This window comes from Musca autumnalis, unplaced genomic scaffold (genome assembly GCF_047663935.1).
Source record: "Musca autumnalis isolate F117 unplaced genomic scaffold, ASM4766393v1 scaffold_5, whole genome shotgun sequence".
NCBI lineage: Eukaryota > Metazoa > Arthropoda > Insecta > Diptera > Muscidae > Musca > Musca autumnalis.
The window spans coordinates 22,725,713-22,743,419 of NW_027412088.1; the positions used below are offsets into that span (position 1 = coordinate 22,725,713).

Below are 17,707 nucleotides of genomic sequence, written 5' to 3' on the forward strand. Positions count from 1 at the left end.
ATTGTCTAAAATCAGATGTTTTACACATTTTCTTCTAATTTTTAGTTATTAAATAATAATGTATTAAATAATAAATAAATACATATTTATTTATTCTAAAAACATGAAATATTTAATAAACACATAATAAACAGACGATTATCTTAACATTATTATTAGCGTTTCGGCTCGTGGTACGCTACGATTTTTAGTGTTCCATTGTCCAAAAACCAAATCAGATGTTTTTCACATTTTCTTTTAATTTTTATTTATTAAAAAAAATATATATAATATTTAATTTCCACAGAAATCATAATAAATTAATGTATGGTTCATTACCTTATAGTTTCAAAACGTGGTACAAAACGATTTTTAGTGCTCCGGCACGACGATCTTTGTGCTCCATTCCACAAAAACTAAATATTGTTTTTTCATAATTTTGACCAAATTTCGCAATGTGTTTAACTAATTTAAACATACACGGATGTAACAGATTATCTTATTTTTTTTTTTTTTTTTTTTTTTTTTTGATCAAATTTAACCAAATATTTAATTTTCCTAAGAAAACATAATACCTTTATTATTTTTTAGTGTTCCAACTCGTGGTGTACTATGATTTTTAGTGATCCGGCAGTCGGAACACTAAAATTTTTAGTCCTCCGCAGTCGGAGCACTACGATTTTTAGTGCTCCGGCAGTCGGAACACTAAAATTTTTAGTGCTCCGCAGTCGGAACACTACGATTTTTAGTCCTCCGCAGTCGGAACACTACGATTTTTAGTGCTCCGGCATGCGGTACACTACGATTATCGTTGTGTTCCGGTACAGTATCACTAAAATATTTTTTAGTGTTTGTGTTCCGGAGCGGTACACTATCGTAGTGTACCTATCCACCTTGGTACGGTACAGAACGGTACGGTACGATACCATAGTGTTTATTTTCGAACACTGGTTTTCAGGAAGAAGAAGAGCTTGCAAGTGCTTGCTAGAAGAAATTTGTCCAGCAAGAATTTGCAAGCTCTCAGTGAGAGAACTGTCAAAATGTCTCTCTCAAATCGCTCTCTTTTGCTGGTTTTTTGTGTTAACAGACGACTTCCAGCAACAATTGGTACAAATTGTTACAAATTTTAGGGTAACCAGACACAGCTTATGCTACTAATGCTAACTAAAGAGCAAATAAAGAATTACTTGATCGCAGTTTGCCCATCTAAAATAAATAAACGAACTATTTTATCGTTTAGACATCATAAATATAACCCCCTGTTTTTGTAAAAAAATTTCATGGTTTAATAAGAAAGGTTAGCCAAAGCTCCCTGTTAATTTAAATTTTTTCTTTCGACTATTCCTAAAACGTCAAAACAATATACACAATCTTTGTATGTGTGTGTGCTGTTTGAATAATATGCCAAACAATTTTAAAAACAATCGAATTCAATGGTTTTTAAATTCGTGTTTAGACTATTAGTATGGAAGAAATTTGTCAGCTTATCATTGAAACAAACATTTTATCATATCCGAAACACGATTATGTGGAGAAACCTTGGCCCTTCATTCATTTTTCGTGTTTTTTATAAAATGCTCAAAATTGGTATTGTAAACAAACCCACTTGTTGCTTTTGTGTTTACCAATTTTGATGTTTTAGGAATTCAGGAAAAACAAGGGTTTTATAGATTTTTTTCATTTAAATCTACCTCTTTACTTATACCATGAAAAATTTTATTTTTCTCACACGAATTGTCAAATTTTGTAGATCGATTTACTCGCTTTAGCGCAAATGTAGAGCGCTGATTTTTAAATGAGGAATTCTTAGCTGTATATGGAACAGGTATTCGAAAAATTAGCTATGTATGTCTTCTGGGGGCTGAGCTTTAGATGCCTAAATTATTACGAATATAGTCGAACGAACAAAAATAAGTTACAAAAACAGGGGGTTAGTCTTGGTTGATTAAAATCAAATTTGTACATCAAAACAAATTTAATTTTTCCGCCTTGTTTACAAATTTTTACATTTTAAATTATTTTTAGTGTAGCAATTCACCGATGCATCACCTTGTTTCTTGTGCCAGCTTGCAACCTTTTGTATTTTCCAGCAACATGTTGCAAAAAACAGAGTTGTATACGAGGATTTATGCCAGATTTAAAACAAATCCACTCAATAGGAGGATTTATTTTTGTATGGGTAAATTTTGGCTGGATTTAGCAAATAAAACCTGATAATGTGCTAAATCCGGCTAATGTAGTCATATCTAAATGGGCTATTATCGTGTACACGGACATCATAATTATCACGTTTAAAGACACAGCTATAGACATCATGGGGTGATCAGTAAAAGAAGTAACTGGTACCTTTAAGAAGGTCGATGGAGAATTTGCTAAAGTGGGTCTGGCAGTAAACGGCGACAAGACCAAGTTGATGGTATCGGCGAGAAATGCGTCCATAGAAATCGAAGCAACTGTGTTGTTGGTTTATGTAATTTGTTGTTGTTGTTTGATGTAAAGACTTTGTCTACCTCGGCACTGCCATAAACACAACAAACAACATCAGTTGTGAAATAAGAAGAACAATTGTATTGGCCAAAAAATGCTAATTTGGCTTAAGTAAACAGTTTAAATACAAAGCCAAAAATAACACTTTAAAAAATGCTGATACTACCCGTGGTAATGTATGGGTCCAAAGATTTGGGGACTTGCGCAAGCAGATAAGGCATTGCTTCGAAATATCTAAGGGCCAATCTTGAATATCGACGTCGTATGAACCACGAACTGTATCGGTTATACTACTACATCAGTATAGGTAAACGTATCGAGATACAACGATTGTTTTGAAGAGGTCATGTTATACGGCGTTACAGGCAGTACTGGAAGACCATATATATGTCGGCAAAGTTGATATTTTTACTTACTTATTGGTAATACATACATACATATTTTCATATCAATGAGTGCACCCCGATTGATATTAGATCAATGATATGGAACCTACGTTTTATAGCCTGGCACGAACGTAGTGCCTTACAACACAACTAGCAGAGAAGTTTTACATGGCAAAAATACTCAGGAAAAGTCGAAATTTAAACAAAATGTTTAGACAGCAAGGAAATATAGCAGCACAATAGTACTCTTTTTGTTTAAATTTTATTCACAAATACATATGTATAAAAATCAACCCAATATAAATTAATTAAATAAACACAAAATGATGACAAATTCAAAACCTCTTCCCTTCCGCTGTGCGTAGCTTACAAATGTTTCTTGTATTTACCATAGTAGATATTGTCAGGATCATATTTGGCTTGCAATTGTTTCCACTGCTCGGGCTTATTGTCAATCAGGTAGTGGGCTACCTTATCGACAGCTTTCCTTTGTTTGTCACTGCATTTACTGCATTCGGTTTTCAAGGCATCTGGTATGGCTTTCTTCAATTCTGCACCCTCAGGAGTACAGCTGCCCTTATCCATCAAACAATTCAAATAGTTATTGAGGAGACGTTCCGATTTCAAAATGTTATCAACATCAATGTTGTCATATTTGGTTGTGTATTTATCTGCAGCTGAGATCGTCAAGATCAGGAAGGCAGCAACGATAAACGAAACGGTAAAGAATTTCATGATGTGGCTGGCTCTGTGATAAAACAAAAAAAGGACAAACAGGAAGAAAATTAAATTGATTTGTTTCTTGTTATCCTTTTTTGGTTGTAATTGTTATACTTGTTGTTATTTTTCACACTCACGTTTTGTTTTTGTTTTGTTTAGTTAGTTAATGTTGACAAACAAACGTTTGAAACTAATTGTAGAACTATTTTCACGCCTCCCATTTATATTAGAATTCGAGTGGCTTTTCTCCAAAGCCAACCGCATTTCATTGTCATTTTGGAAACTTGATTTCAATTTTGTTGTTGTTCGTTTTGTTGTAAATTGCAAATTTGCAGTAATCCAGATTTGTGGACGTCACACATAGGTCGATCGGTTGTCCGTTAGGCCTATATCGTTTTACGCAGTGCATGTTTTTTTGTGTTTAATTTTTTACTTCCAAAAGTATTAATAATTTAAAAAAATACAAGTGGAAATTTTCTTAATGATATTAAGAATTAATGGACGTAGAATAAACATTTTACGGGGCGGGAACTTGAAACTTTCTCAATCAGTTTTTTTAATTTATAAAAATACAAAGAATTACATTTTTTCTACAGATTTGTGGAGTATTGTCCCATACCTGCATACATAGCTTCCACCTACGACAATGCTTCACAATTCATAGTTCGATTAAGTATATGTAAATCATATGGACAAACAATATTCATGTTAATAGTTTAACAGTCTGTCAATCTTTAATTACATTTAGAGATGAGGTGAAATAATCCGATACTTTTGTTTGAGGTCAGCTGAGAAATTTACGATACGTTCGTTGACTTTCTGTGACGATTAGTCAATGTTAGTAGTAAAATTCTGTTATGGAGCTAAGTTAATATGCTATGCTTAATGAAAACTTATGGCTGAGACATATAAGAAAAAATATTTCTTCTATAGGCCATTTATGGTAAAAATTAAAGGACAGCCTGCAGGCCTATTCCGTTGACCCTTGACACGTTGCAACTTGATTCATTGTGCCATAGTTCCTTGGCTCGTTCTTCAAAGAACGTTTCCACGCTCCTGAAAAAGTGACATATAGGTGGTTTGATAGAATCAGTGGTTACCAGACTTGTCGATTGCGATCCATGCCTTGCCAGTTCATCTGTCTTCTCGTTTCCCATAATGTCACAGTGTCCTGGTACCCAGCAGAGTCGGACAGCGTTTGTGAGGTTTGTGAGGAGGATTTGATGGCTTTAAGAGCCGGCTGACTATCAACGAAGATAGTCACCGGTTCAAAGATTTCTGCATCCAGACTTTTTATCAACTCTGCAGCCATTTTGATCGCGAATATTTCAGCTTGGAAAACGCTATAGTCACTGTTTAACCTGTATGAGTATTCGAGACAAGCTTTTCGCAGTAGACGGCAGCTCCGGTACTTACTTCCATCTTGGAACCGTCTGTGTAGAAAGCCAGGCCGTCCAGAGGAGGGTTACTACGGATCCAGTCATCTCTACTAGGGATAACGACCTCAATATCTTCAAATCTTTGGACTGGTGATATATAGTCGCTGAATTTCCCCTGTGGATTTAAGCTAAGGTTTGGTCCTAGCTCCTGAAGAATGCATCCATGTCCACAGGTGCTGTCGCGCCAACGATTCAATTCATGTAGCCTTAGAGCACTACGTGCTGCTTGACCTCTCATGGGCAAGAGGTTCAACATCGCATTTAGAGCTGCTTGCGGTGTACTTCAAAAAACTCCAGTTATCAGGATCGAGCCTGCCCTCTGCACCTTGTCTATGCTGCCGGAGTTCGATTTATGTCGAAGCGCGTGCCATCAGACAAGGCATCCGTGGGATAAGATGGGTCTCACAAACAGCATTATACATCCAGTGTATAATAGCTGGATTCAATCCCCAGCTCTTCCCAATCGTTCCTCAACGTAACTTTTCCACCTCAATTATGAGTCCAGGATTGTATCTAGGTATTTAGCCTCAGGAGATAGATGTAATTGTATCCCATCCAGCTTACGCTTTCTGGTGAACAGTACCAGTTCGTCGGATTTACACCAAGGCCATTTGCGGTAGCCCAATGAGACAGCTCTTTGCATAAGCTCCGAGATTGTAGACAAGAATTTGCCAGTTATCGGTATAACCACATCATCCGCGTACCCGACAACCTTAGTGCCCTGATTGTCGAATTCCGCCAAAATGTTATTTATCACAAGTAGCCACAGCAGCGGTGAGAGTACACCTCCCTGGGGGATACCTCTAGTTACTGGTTTCCTTATCGTCATCTCCCCAATACGGGAATTAATGATCCTGCTCTCCAGCATCCTATTTATCAGGGTTTCCGGGGTGTGGACCTTTCTAAGCGAGAGATGAATGGACTCAAGTTTTATATTGTTGAAAACTCCCTCTATACCCAGGAAAGCTGCCAGGGTAAATTTTGAATTCTCCATGTTTCTCTCAATAAAACCCACAACCTCATGAAGAGCAGTCTCCACAGATTTGCCTTTGATATAAGCATGCTGCGAGTTGCTCAGTGAGGTAGTGTCTACAAAGCTCCTAATCTCCAGATCGATCAATCGTTCGAGTGTCTTGAGGAGAAAGGAAGGTAAGCTTATAGGTCTGTAGTCTTTCGGTGCAGAGTAACTGGCTTTCCCCGCTTTAGGGATGTAAGTTACCTTTTCCTCTTTCCACAGACCTGGTACGCAAGAAAGAAACAAACAGACCCTGAAAATCTCCTCCAGAATTATGTACGTATATCTGCGGTGAGGCAAATTGAAGCATCGCTGGAGTTACTCCGTCTGGACCAGGTGACTTATAGGGTTTGAATGTACTGACTGCCCACTTTATCTTATTTCTGTTTACAGCCTTATCGATGAGACTTTCGTCCACTGAGTGTTGGACTTAGAAGCTATCACACTCAGTGTGAAGGTTACCGGCGTCCGTGCTGTCAGGGAAGTGGGTCCCAGCTAGAAGGTTTAGAGTCTTAAGAGTGGAGTCTGTCTACGTGCCGTCCGGTTTTTTGATACTGCCAATGGGTTTGGGGTCCTTGGAGAGTATCTTACGGAACCTGGCAGAGTCGTTTACTCCTTCTACAGACTCACAGAAACAGACCCATGATTTATTCCTGGCGCGTTTGATTTCACTCTTGTATTTGTTGAAACTCCCTTTATACGATTCCGAGTCACTGTCAAGCTTCGTCGCATGCGCCTTATTATACAGCCTTCGCCATGACACTTGTTCCACCACACCGGTTGGGATTCCTTCCCAGGATAAGTAAATGAACAGGCATCCTTATGGCAGCGAAGAAGGGTTTCCGTTAGTTTGGACACTTTACTGTTAAGCTCAGCAACTGTTACTGACCTTCCGGTGAGTGTCAGTTGATAGTTCGTCAGACCAGTGAACCTGCCCCAGTCCGTCCTTCTCGGGTTCCTACAAGGAATTTTGCGGGATCCGTCGAAATAGATTTCGAAGTATATCCTCATATGATTCGAAAAGGAGCATTTGTCAGATACCCCCAGTTTTTGACGACAGAGTCATCTAAATTTGACAGAGTTAGGTCAATGACCTCTTCTCTTATAATGTTTGTGTCCTTACTGCCCCAATGGAAATGATGGGCGTTGGCGTCACATCCAAGGATTACGTTACAAGCACCTAGGTTCTCATTCAGCCGCCTATGTACCCCTTGATTTGAGGGTACGGCATGTATATTGAGGACAGGAGAGTGACCTTCTCTCTGCCGTTCTCCAATCGCACCGTACACATGTCTCCATTGCTATAATTAGATAGGGGGACCACCTTGTCCCCCGCGGACAATGCGAAAACCTGTAAGTTGGCATTGTTCAGCCCAGAGACCTTATTTTTGTATATATGGTTCCTGGACTAAAACAATGTCCACCTCTGAGTTCGTGAGGGACAGGATTAGTTCGGCGGCTGCTACCTTACGGGAGCCTTTTGGTGTCCGATTATGCCCCTTGTCCTTTTTCAGTCCTTTCCGATTCGGGTTCGGCTTCGGCTTCGGAACGACTTTAGGTTACACCGTACTGCCAGATGCAGTGGGCTTCACCTCCACTTTCTTGCTTGTCACCGCAGTCTCTTTCGTGTCTTTGGCCGAAGCAGCGGCAGGGTCTGAGAGGTAGATTTTGTCCACGTCTGGGTGCGTTAGGATAAGTTCTTTAGAACTTCCTAACATACTTCAGCTTACTCTTGATGAAGAAAATTTCCCTCTCCGAATGCGAGTTCGCGTCCCTTCCCACAAACTTGCGCAGATACGAAATCGCACGTTTATAGTAGCACGTATCTGAAGCCTCTTTGGCGGGTACTGCCGTAGAGTCGGTGTCCGTCGATGAGGTCTCCTTGGATTCCCCAACGCAGGCCGGTGACTTAGGGTCAGTGGCTGTTGTTGGAGTTTCCGTTGATTTCTCATCGTTGGTCATCGACTTAGAGTCAGTGACTGTTGATGGAGCCTCCTTAGATTCTCCATCAACATCCATTGACTCGGTGGCAGTTTGCCTCCGAAGCTTAGTATAAATTCTTAATATTTCGTAGAGTAGATCTTTTTATTGCCACCTTGTCTCTTGGTTTCCGTTAATTGGACATCCCTGCAACCTTCTGAGATACATCAATTTGATGTTAATGAAAAACTATACGTATATTTTATTTATGAAGGAGTTGACCTAGGTTAACGAATTTGTGTACAAGCACTTATAAGGGCATAGGAATGAAAAATTCAAATCGGTTCAGATTTTCCAAATTTCATCAATATTGCATATACATTGCGTGATTAGTGCATCAAATACATAGTGAGAAATGCATCCCGACAACATTTCGGGATGGGCCCAACTGACAAAATTGTATGTTTTGTGAGTAAAATATACAAAATAATGTCTAAAAAATTACCATTTCGGGAAGAGCCTCTACAAAACATATTTTTGTCAAAATCGAACCTAAGGTTTGAGTAGCAAAACGGTCTGTTTATTGAAAAATTAAATTTATCCCCAATCTCTTTTAGTTAGTCCTAGATTGGAATTGCGTTAGGAGTAATTACTTGCAACTGTCGCGTTAGATCAAGAACTTGTAAGTAGGACGGAACCAATATTGAGTTTTGCAGGCTTTGTGAGGATGAAGAGGATATGGAAACAATAGATCATCTACAATGTCACTGCCCAAAACTTAGAGGTACCAGGCAGTTACTATTAGGTGACTATGAATATTCGACCCTCACCTGTTTCTCCTGCCTACGTACTGTGATTCTTGTCCGACAATAACCACTTACCTATTTACCTTAAGAAAATATGGAAAAAGAAAATATAATGTATTTTGTAAAAAAATTGCCTTTATTTTTTTTTTCTAAAATTTGTTTTGTAAATCTAGCTAAGTATATACTAAATACGTATAAAAAAGTATAAAAAAACGAGTACGTTGGCGAACAAATGGCATTTTAAAAACTATGTACGAAGAAAACGCACGGGGATATGTTTTGTAATAATAGTAATTAATTGGGATGATGCTACAGATTCTTGCTTCTATTTTAGTTTCAAGCTATGACGGCTTTACAATGCTTCTCTACAATTTCTATATTTTTTGTAAAACGCTATAAACATTTTCTGTTTTTCATTGGAAAACAGTTATATTGAAAAATTTCATCTTATGTTACGCTTAGATTCACAAAATCCAGTGGATTTCAACTGGCAATTCCAAACCACTGGATTTCGTAAAGGTTAACGTGTTTTTAGGAAGAGAGAGAGTGGGAGTATTACAAACAGCACTGCTGCTGCTGGGATGGGGAAACTTTGCTGCACTTCTAAATTTGTATGGGAAATTTCATAATATATAAAATTCATCTTTCTCTCGAATGGGTGGGGATTGGGGGTGGCTGACTATCGATGAGTATCATCTAACACTGCTGTTTGCTACCTACTTAAATCTAATGTTGTTGTGAACACTACTAAAACTTAAATGCGAATGTTTTTTTTATTTGGCTTTTGTTGCTGTTCTTTTTGTTGTTGTTTGCTTACAACACATCACGCATGCTGTTGTTGCTGCTGCAGCTGAGATAAACTTGCCGTTGTCAAATCAACATTCTGCAAGGCCCGCAATTCCGCACTGAGTATTTTCTCATTTTTCATTTGATATTCTTCACGTCTCCGGGCCAGATAATAGAAACCAGCCACAATTAAACTAAACGAGACAATGCTCATTAGCAGTGTGCCATATTTGAGGCTATATTCGATGAGATTTAGGCCAAAGGTACTGGCATACAATGTGTCGAGTATATCAGGTGTAAAATCACCCGCAGTGATTTCAATCCAAATCAAGGGTAAAATGGCACCATCCTCCAGGCGTCGTACTTTACCTGAAACGTGAGGGATAAAAAATTAAAATAAATTAACAAAAATTGATTAATATTTCTTTTTTTTTCAAATGAAATTAAAAGTTATGTAATTTCTCTATAAAATCCCACGAAGTGAGTGTCTGTGTGTGTATGCGAAATGATTAATGATTAAGCATTTTATAATTTTTTCCCTGGGGTTTTATTTTATTTTTTTTTTTTAATTTTTTTTCTTCTTTCTATCGCATGAAATCCAGACTATATTCGTGATAGACAAAATTTTGCTGTTGTTGTTATTATGTCAGACAATGAACCCTTCAGGTTAATTGTTAACTGCTTAAAAGATTATAGGAGGACGGTGGTGTCGACCATGTAAATGCCCTAAGCCCAAATGAAATGAAAAACAAGTAAAATAGATTCACTCGGCTATGCCAGCAGCTAAATATCCCCCGATTATGAATGCAGTGATGAACCTAAATATGCCCTATGAACAGATTGAATCTTAATTATACCCACCCGCAAACGTCTACACAATGTACGCAGAAAACTTCCTAAATTTCTTTTGTCAGTAGAATCGCGATAATTCGTATAAGCTGTCGGTCCCTTGAAATCATTTCTTTCGCATTTTAACCTCGCTAAATCGAAAACCTCGACAATTCCTATAAAATGGCCGAATTATCGAGATTCTACTGTATTTTTTAAATTTAGGTATCTGCTGATAGTATTTGGGTCCACAAACTTCTGTTATTCTTTGTTGTGTTATTATTCGTTGATTTTAGCAGAAAAACCTATTCTGGCTTGTTTAAAATTGGTCCGTTTAAAACGCATTTTACACATAACATGTTTTATAAAACATGCATCATTTAAGTTCTAAATTCCATAAAAGATCTGTCAAATAAATGACGTAAACTCCCAAAACGCCTGTTTTAAGTGCAAGTGTAAAATGAGTTTAACAGTTTTTAACTTAAGTCTGAGATAATGAAAAAAGCGTACGGAACGATCTGTGATTTTTTTTAATTTCTCAGAAACTATCGTGAAACGTCACATGTGTCCATTGTGACATAGGGTATAAACATCATTTTTTCCATGAATGTCAACTTTATTGTTATCACGAATAGTTAAGATGAAAACCAAAAATAAACTAAAAAGAATATTAATATAAACCTCATCTAATTTAAGGTTGAAACGTCATTTGTTCTGTTTTTTGTTTATTCTCCATTTATCGCTAACTCATTGATTACTTGAATTTTTATTTTCAATTTTCAAACTGATGCTATTAAAAATCCATCAAAAATTTGCATAAGACAAACGAGTATCTTACTCAATACAGTGGTACGAATTAGAAAATAATGGTTGTATCTTTTTACTTTTTATACCCCGTTTATATATAACCGGATTTAACAAACCGACTGGATTTTAAATGTCAATTCCATTGCTTATATTTCAAACAAATCCTTATAAAGAATTTTAACCCTGCAAAAAGCTCTAATATAAACAGCATATTAGCAAGATTTACTCAATAACTTGCTTTCAGAGAGTAATAGTACGTTTATATATAACCGGATTTAACAAACCGACTAACTAGGTTTCAAATGTCAACTCCCTTGCGTATACGCCAAATAAATCCTCATTAAGAAGGTTAACCCTGCAAAAGGCTATATAAGGTCTGTCTGGTTACCCTAAAAATTGTAACAACCTGTACCAATTGTTGCTGGAAGCATGGATGCCAACTGATCCGATCAAAAATCGCTACAGCCACATACGCACCATAGGTCTGTAGCGATTTGTACCTTAAAACAGTTGATATTCCTGGTTTTTGTATGCCAAAAATCACCACAAGTAGCGGGAAAACCACCAACTTGGCACCCCTGGCTGGAAGTCGTCTGTTAACATAAAAAACCAGCAAAAGAGAGCGATTCGAGAGAGACATTTTGACAGTTCTTTCACTGAGAGTTTGTAAATTCTTGCTGGACAAATTTCTTCTAGCAAATGTTGCTGGGAAAAATTCTTCTAGCAACCTTTAGCAAGTTACATGGTACAAATACACAGGTAGCCGCATCGGCAATTGTTGGTAACATAAGGTGTCAGAATATGACATCAATTCAATGCAGTTGACACATTATGTTACCATCAGCTGGCATGATAATGCTACCTGTATTATTGTACCATGGCAAGTTATCAGCAAACAACTGTCAAAATTGTTCTCCCATTTCACTCTCTTTTACTGAACATTTGTGTAAAACAAGAAAAAATTTATCAGTCGGCTTTGCCGACAGCGATATACCCTCAGACTGTGTGGATTGAAATGTTGAACCTGATCTATATCTGGTAGATATTATGAGAATGTGTAAAGTATGGACCAAATCGGTCACTCCCATCAAGAGTTATCGTGAGCACAATTTTTCCAAACATTTTTGAGATTTTGTAGGGGAGGTACCTGAAGGAGTGAACCGATATGGCTTATCTAAGAACTTAAACTAAGTTTGGAAACAATATTACGAAGGCCAAATTTTGGCCGGAATCGGCATTTCTGTTCGAGAATAATCTTGCGCTTCCACCCATAAACATGGTGTCATAGGGTTTGTTTTTCAACTTTCAGGCTATTTTTCAGGAAGTATGGACTTGCCCCTGAGGAAACTTGTACCTTCGTATAGGGGACAGTGAATACAAGATGTTACAACAAAAACCAAGGCGATTCGTCAGCAGGTCCTAAACTGAACTTTTCCGAAATTTTGTGTGGGAGGTACTCGAAGGAGTTTACCGATTGAGTCCATATTGGAACCTCATCTAAGTCTTAAAGAAATTTCACGATGTGCAAATTATGGACCAAATCGGGTCACTCCCATCAAGAGTTATCGTGCGCACAATTTTTCCAAACATTTTCGAACTTTTGTGGGGGAGGTACCGGAAGGAGTGGACCGATATAACCCATCTTCGAACTTAAACTAAGTTTGGACAAAATATTACGAAAGCCAAATTTTGGACCGAATCGGTTGATCCAGACAGACGGACGGACATTGCTCAATCGACTTCAAATTGCCTGAAACACATTTCGTCCAAACATACTTGGGGTCTAAAACCATTATTTCGATTAGGCACATTTTTCCCGTATGAAAGTGTATATACCCTCGTTAGCATAAATGCTGAGGGTATAAAGACGGAGTTTAGTAACATTTCGTAATAATTAGTATAAATTATCACGTAATGTTTCACCAAAATAAAATTCGTGTGTCAACATTCACCCAAGAACGTATGATAAATATCATAACTGAATATTTGAAGACGTATACGCCACAATAATTAATATTAGTCATACCTACTGTGGGCTGTAAAACAATGACACAATAGGTCTGTTCGATAACCAAAAAATGTGTAGAAACAAAGCAAGGTATATCCATATTACTTGGCGTTAACACAAGACAGACTGTCCGCAAAAACAACTCTGATTTACTAATACATACAAACATTTGGCTAGTTGCCTCGGCACTGTCTGGTAATTTTCGTAGACAGCAAACATGGACATTTTTGAACAAATGAAAACGAAACTATTTCAAATAATTAAAAAAAAAAACAACAGAACTGGGATGCAACAAAACAAAAACAAAATAAGTGAACGGAAAACAAAAAGAAATCGACGATTTTCATTCATAATTTTACAACAGCTTTTGCAGTTGTCGGGACGCCTACGTCACACAGGCAAGTTTTGGGATTTTGACAATCAATACATGTACTCAACTGCCCTGTCATGTGTAAACGCAGGGTAAGGTAAAAGGGACAATCAGCTGTATTTTTATTTATTTATATATATATATATATATATATATATATATATATATATATATATATTTTTTTTTTTTTTTTTTGTAAATTTGGTTACTCATGAAATTTGAAATTTGCTACCATAAAATACGTCTTTTTATCATACGCGTATAATAAAAATGACCTACGACAGTTCTGAAAGCTTTTTATGTATTTACATTTTGATTCAAATTTGTTCTATTTTAGAGGATATTCAAAATGTATTTATGTTTTTCCTGAGAACATTTTTAGAACGACCCTATTATTCAATATTTTCTTTGACAATTAATTTTCAATAATTTTTGTGAATTACAAGCATGCATGTACCTTATATAAATATGCCTTGCTTAGAAGTTCTTGCAAAAACTTCCAAAGTACTTTTTACTTGCGAAGTTATCGAACAGACCTTATGTCAGTATCCGGTACCATCACAATTTGAGGCTAACCATTGTACTTGTATTCAGGGGTGCCAACTTGGTGGTTTTCCCGCTACTTGTGGTAGTTTTTGACGTACAAAAACCACTGTTTAAGCAGGAATGTCAACTGTTTTAAGGTTAAAATCGCTACAGACCTATGGTGCGTATGTGGCTGTAGCGATTTTTATCTCGGAACAGTTGGTATCCCTGCTTGTATTGTGTTAAACAGTAACGAATGCATCAACCGAAAGCATACGATGTTGCCCGTAGTCGTTGATGTACACGCCTGCACGTTGTCGTAACAACAGAGAATAACAAATCCAAATGAGAGCCATGTCAGCCGTTGTTTGACAAAGGGATATTACTCTCCCAACAATTCTCTCTCATTTATTTTGGACACCAATGCCCATAGTGTACGCCTGCTTCTGTTCGTCTTCCCTACGATGAGCATGCCCATTGCAGCACTATGTTCATACACCACAAACTGTGAGTCAATCTCGCGACATCGCCCTTTTTGTACCGGATTGACCCGGAACCACATAACATCCGTGTTCCGCCGAGCGGCTCCCCTCAGTGTACACATGTTTGTATTTGTATCGAACAAGAAGTTGAGGTGGGGGATTAGCTTTCCTATTGCACAAGTCTGTTCAATACAGACCTATCTCGCTTGAGCCTAGCTCTAATGACCCGTACATGGAATGTCAGGTGTGGAACTGCCGAGGTAGAGTTGGTAAACGTAATCATCACGCCGTTTGATCTTGGGGGACTTTAATGCTCATCATGAGTTGTGGCATTCTGTCCTCGGAAACGAACGGAGGGGTATAGCACTGGCTGAGCAGACATAACCATTGTAAACTGGTCTGACAAATGACATCAGACGCCTTGAGTCAGACCATCTCCTCAAGTTTGTCTGTCTGCACGCCGCACTTTAATCAATCATGGAAAAGCTATTTGGCTTATTTTCAGAGAGTTCTCTAATCACCACTTCAGAGATTTGCCCAACCCTTCTGACATTTGGGTAGCAGAAAGGAAGTTTCCAGACATCATCACTGCTGCGGCCGCTCGCTTCATACCTGCTGGTCGAATGCCCGAATGGAGACCAAACTTCCCAGCAGAGGCGACGGGATTAGCAAATGTGCGTGATAAGGTTTGTCGTGCCAGTGACCCCAGAGTTATGGAAGTGATAGTGGAAGTTAAGAGGTTGGTCGGTGAGCATAAGCGGAACAGCCGGAATGAGTAAATTGTGGTCAACGGTTAAGTCACTCTCGAATCCTGAAAATAAGGAAGATAGGACCTCAATCACGTTTGGCGACGTTACGCTGACTGGTCCGAAGTGGTGCCCTAGTTATTTTAATCGACACTTTGTCGAGCGCTCCACGAGTGATAGGGCGAAGAGAGAATGTCGAGGAAGAGAGGATGTTGCAAATGTCATAAGGGCCGCTAAATAATCGAAAGCGTTGGGCCCCCATGGAATCTCCATACTAATGCTGAAACAGCTGGATGAGCAGAGAGTCGAGTATCTCACTAAAGTTCTCAACCTGTCGTTCCCGAAGTCTGGAAAATGGGCAGGGTGGTAACGCTACTGAAGCCAGCAAGGATGGCAGAAAAGTTGAATATACAGACCGATTTCGATTTTGTCGCCCGTAGCAAAGACCCTTGACCCAAAGACCCAAGCGTTAGAAATAGCTATCCAACTGCCGACAACAGCGCTGCGCGCCATACGATAGAATAGTGACGCTGGCGTTTGACTTATCAAAATCCTCTTATACTGCCAAGCACTCCACGCTGTCTGACAACATTTAGCAGACAACCCTCCGACCTAGTTTGAAACGTTGGAAAATTAAATATATTTGTGGACACCAGTCGTACATGGAATTCAGGAACAAGAAATCCAGCCCTGTAGAGTAAACCAGGGAGTTCTCCAAGGTGAGAACCTCTACCTCTCCTGTATACCACATACTCCAGACGACATTGAGATCGTAACTAATGTCATTTGTGAAAGGCTGAACTCCTATTTGACTGATATTACCATCTTTTTCCATGCTATATCTACGGTCACTCTTTTTACCACATGGACTGCACAGGTGAGAATAGAGTTGAATGTCATGGTCGTTGGTAGAAGAATTCCAACCACAAACAAGCTATACCAAAATTCTAGGCATCACATTCAACAGCATGTTCATGTCGTCCCCGAATGCCACAGTTAACTGCGACAAGCTGAGATGTAGGAACAAGGTATATAAGTCCCTAGCCGGCAACACATGAAGTGCAGTTAAAGAAACCTTGTTGATCACATATGTATAACGATAGGTCAGTTTGTGGTAAGCTATGGGACGCCAGTTTGGTCCACGAATATACGTGCAACGCGATACAACTGCAACAGGGTAGCTCCTCATGTCTTCAGAAGACCATCTACATGAGGAGAAAAAGATTCTTAAGGTACAGTAACGCAATGGCATGCATTCGTTGCAGTACTGGTTCGGGTGTTACCGTGAGAGTCATCCAAATCATCATATGGTGGATAGGTGGTGAGGTATAATAATACTTAATGCTGCCTCTACAAGGTTAACTTAACTGAATGATAATAACTATATCGGAACAAAGTGAAACATATTCAATAACAACAAATATGTTTGTAATACTAAATTGAATCTGTCATTATTGACATCCCTTTATGACACAACTTTACTAATTTTTATTTCAATATTTGTTAAGCTGTATATTTACACGAATCTATTAATTCAATACCTAGTAACTTATAACAGTTCATACTTTGTTTATCATGCATATATGTATGCACAATCCACATGCCCCAGCACTTGTGACCGGACTTGGCAAACAATTGCTAAGATGTAATTTGTTAAATCAATATCAATGAATATTTCAACAGGGGGTGTACCGGAAACCTGTTAGAATATTCATCTACTTCAAGGTATGTAAGTAAATCTACATTCACGCCCTTTTCCAACAACAACAAAAAGTGTAAAAAAATTACATACTCACTTCTCACCAATTCCCCCTTGTGCAATGCCAAATTAATTTGTAAACGTGAAGCACCGCCAATGGGAAATGCAAAACGTGGATGGACATCAGCATAGGTTTGGTGTAATTCCTGTTTCGGTTCAATTCCCTCAAAATCTTTGTAAATGTTGGGATCTCCAGAAAAGAAATGTGGAAATGATGGATAAATCGGAGCATCATCATAACATCTGGTGGCATTAATGACACCACTTGGCATACAACGATCGGTATTTTGACAATAACAAGTATTATTGGGATTTTCCTGGGGATTGCCAAACACATTTAGGGGCGTGCGGTAGCGCAGCACATCAATGTTATCGTAAATTGTCACCTCCTTTTCGAAAATCAAGGGGACTTTACGGCAAAACACCTGAAGGAAAACACTCAACGGCTCACGGGTTTCCACAACATGTGGTGGATACATTGAGGGATCCGAGCCATCAATACGATTGCATTCATCATCGGTCCAAAAGTCCAGAGCGGGTTTACCATTGAATTGTGTAATTGTACTGAATTTCTTGATGTCATCTTCACCGGTATTGATTTGCAACGAATCCACGCTGGTACCTTTGCGCTGCAAGGGGGGACA

General features: G+C 38.4%; 2 protein-coding genes across 3 annotated transcripts in view; both read right to left on the reverse strand.

Moving 5' to 3' along the window:
• Positions 1-3,095: 3,095 nt before the first annotated feature.
• On the reverse strand, positions 3,096-3,826 carry LOC141406351 (ejaculatory bulb-specific protein 3-like). Its single transcript, XM_073991678.1, has 2 exons — positions 3,710-3,826; positions 3,096-3,600 (listed from the first exon to the last, which is right to left on the reverse strand). The coding sequence occupies exon 2, from the start codon at positions 3,585-3,587 to the stop codon at positions 3,219-3,221; it is 369 nt and encodes a 122-aa protein (XP_073847779.1). The 5' UTR covers positions 3,588-3,600; positions 3,710-3,826; the 3' UTR covers positions 3,096-3,218.
• A 5,043-nt stretch (positions 3,827-8,869) lies between these two features.
• The window catches only part of LOC141406352 (lysosome membrane protein 2), a 28,732-nt gene continuing 19,894 nt past the window's right edge, over positions 8,870-17,707 (reverse strand). Inside the window, exons 6-7 of one of the 2 annotated variants that reach the window (XM_073991680.1) lie at positions 17,101-17,692; positions 8,870-9,907 (exon numbers count right to left, since the gene is read on the reverse strand). In XM_073991680.1, coding sequence (XP_073847781.1) covers positions 9,576-9,907; positions 17,101-17,692 — 924 coding nt within the window. In that variant the 3' untranslated portion in view covers positions 8,870-9,575. Of the gene's footprint in view, positions 9,908-17,096; positions 17,693-17,707 lie in introns of both variants that reach the window. The other variant, XM_073991681.1, reaches the window with a different exon arrangement.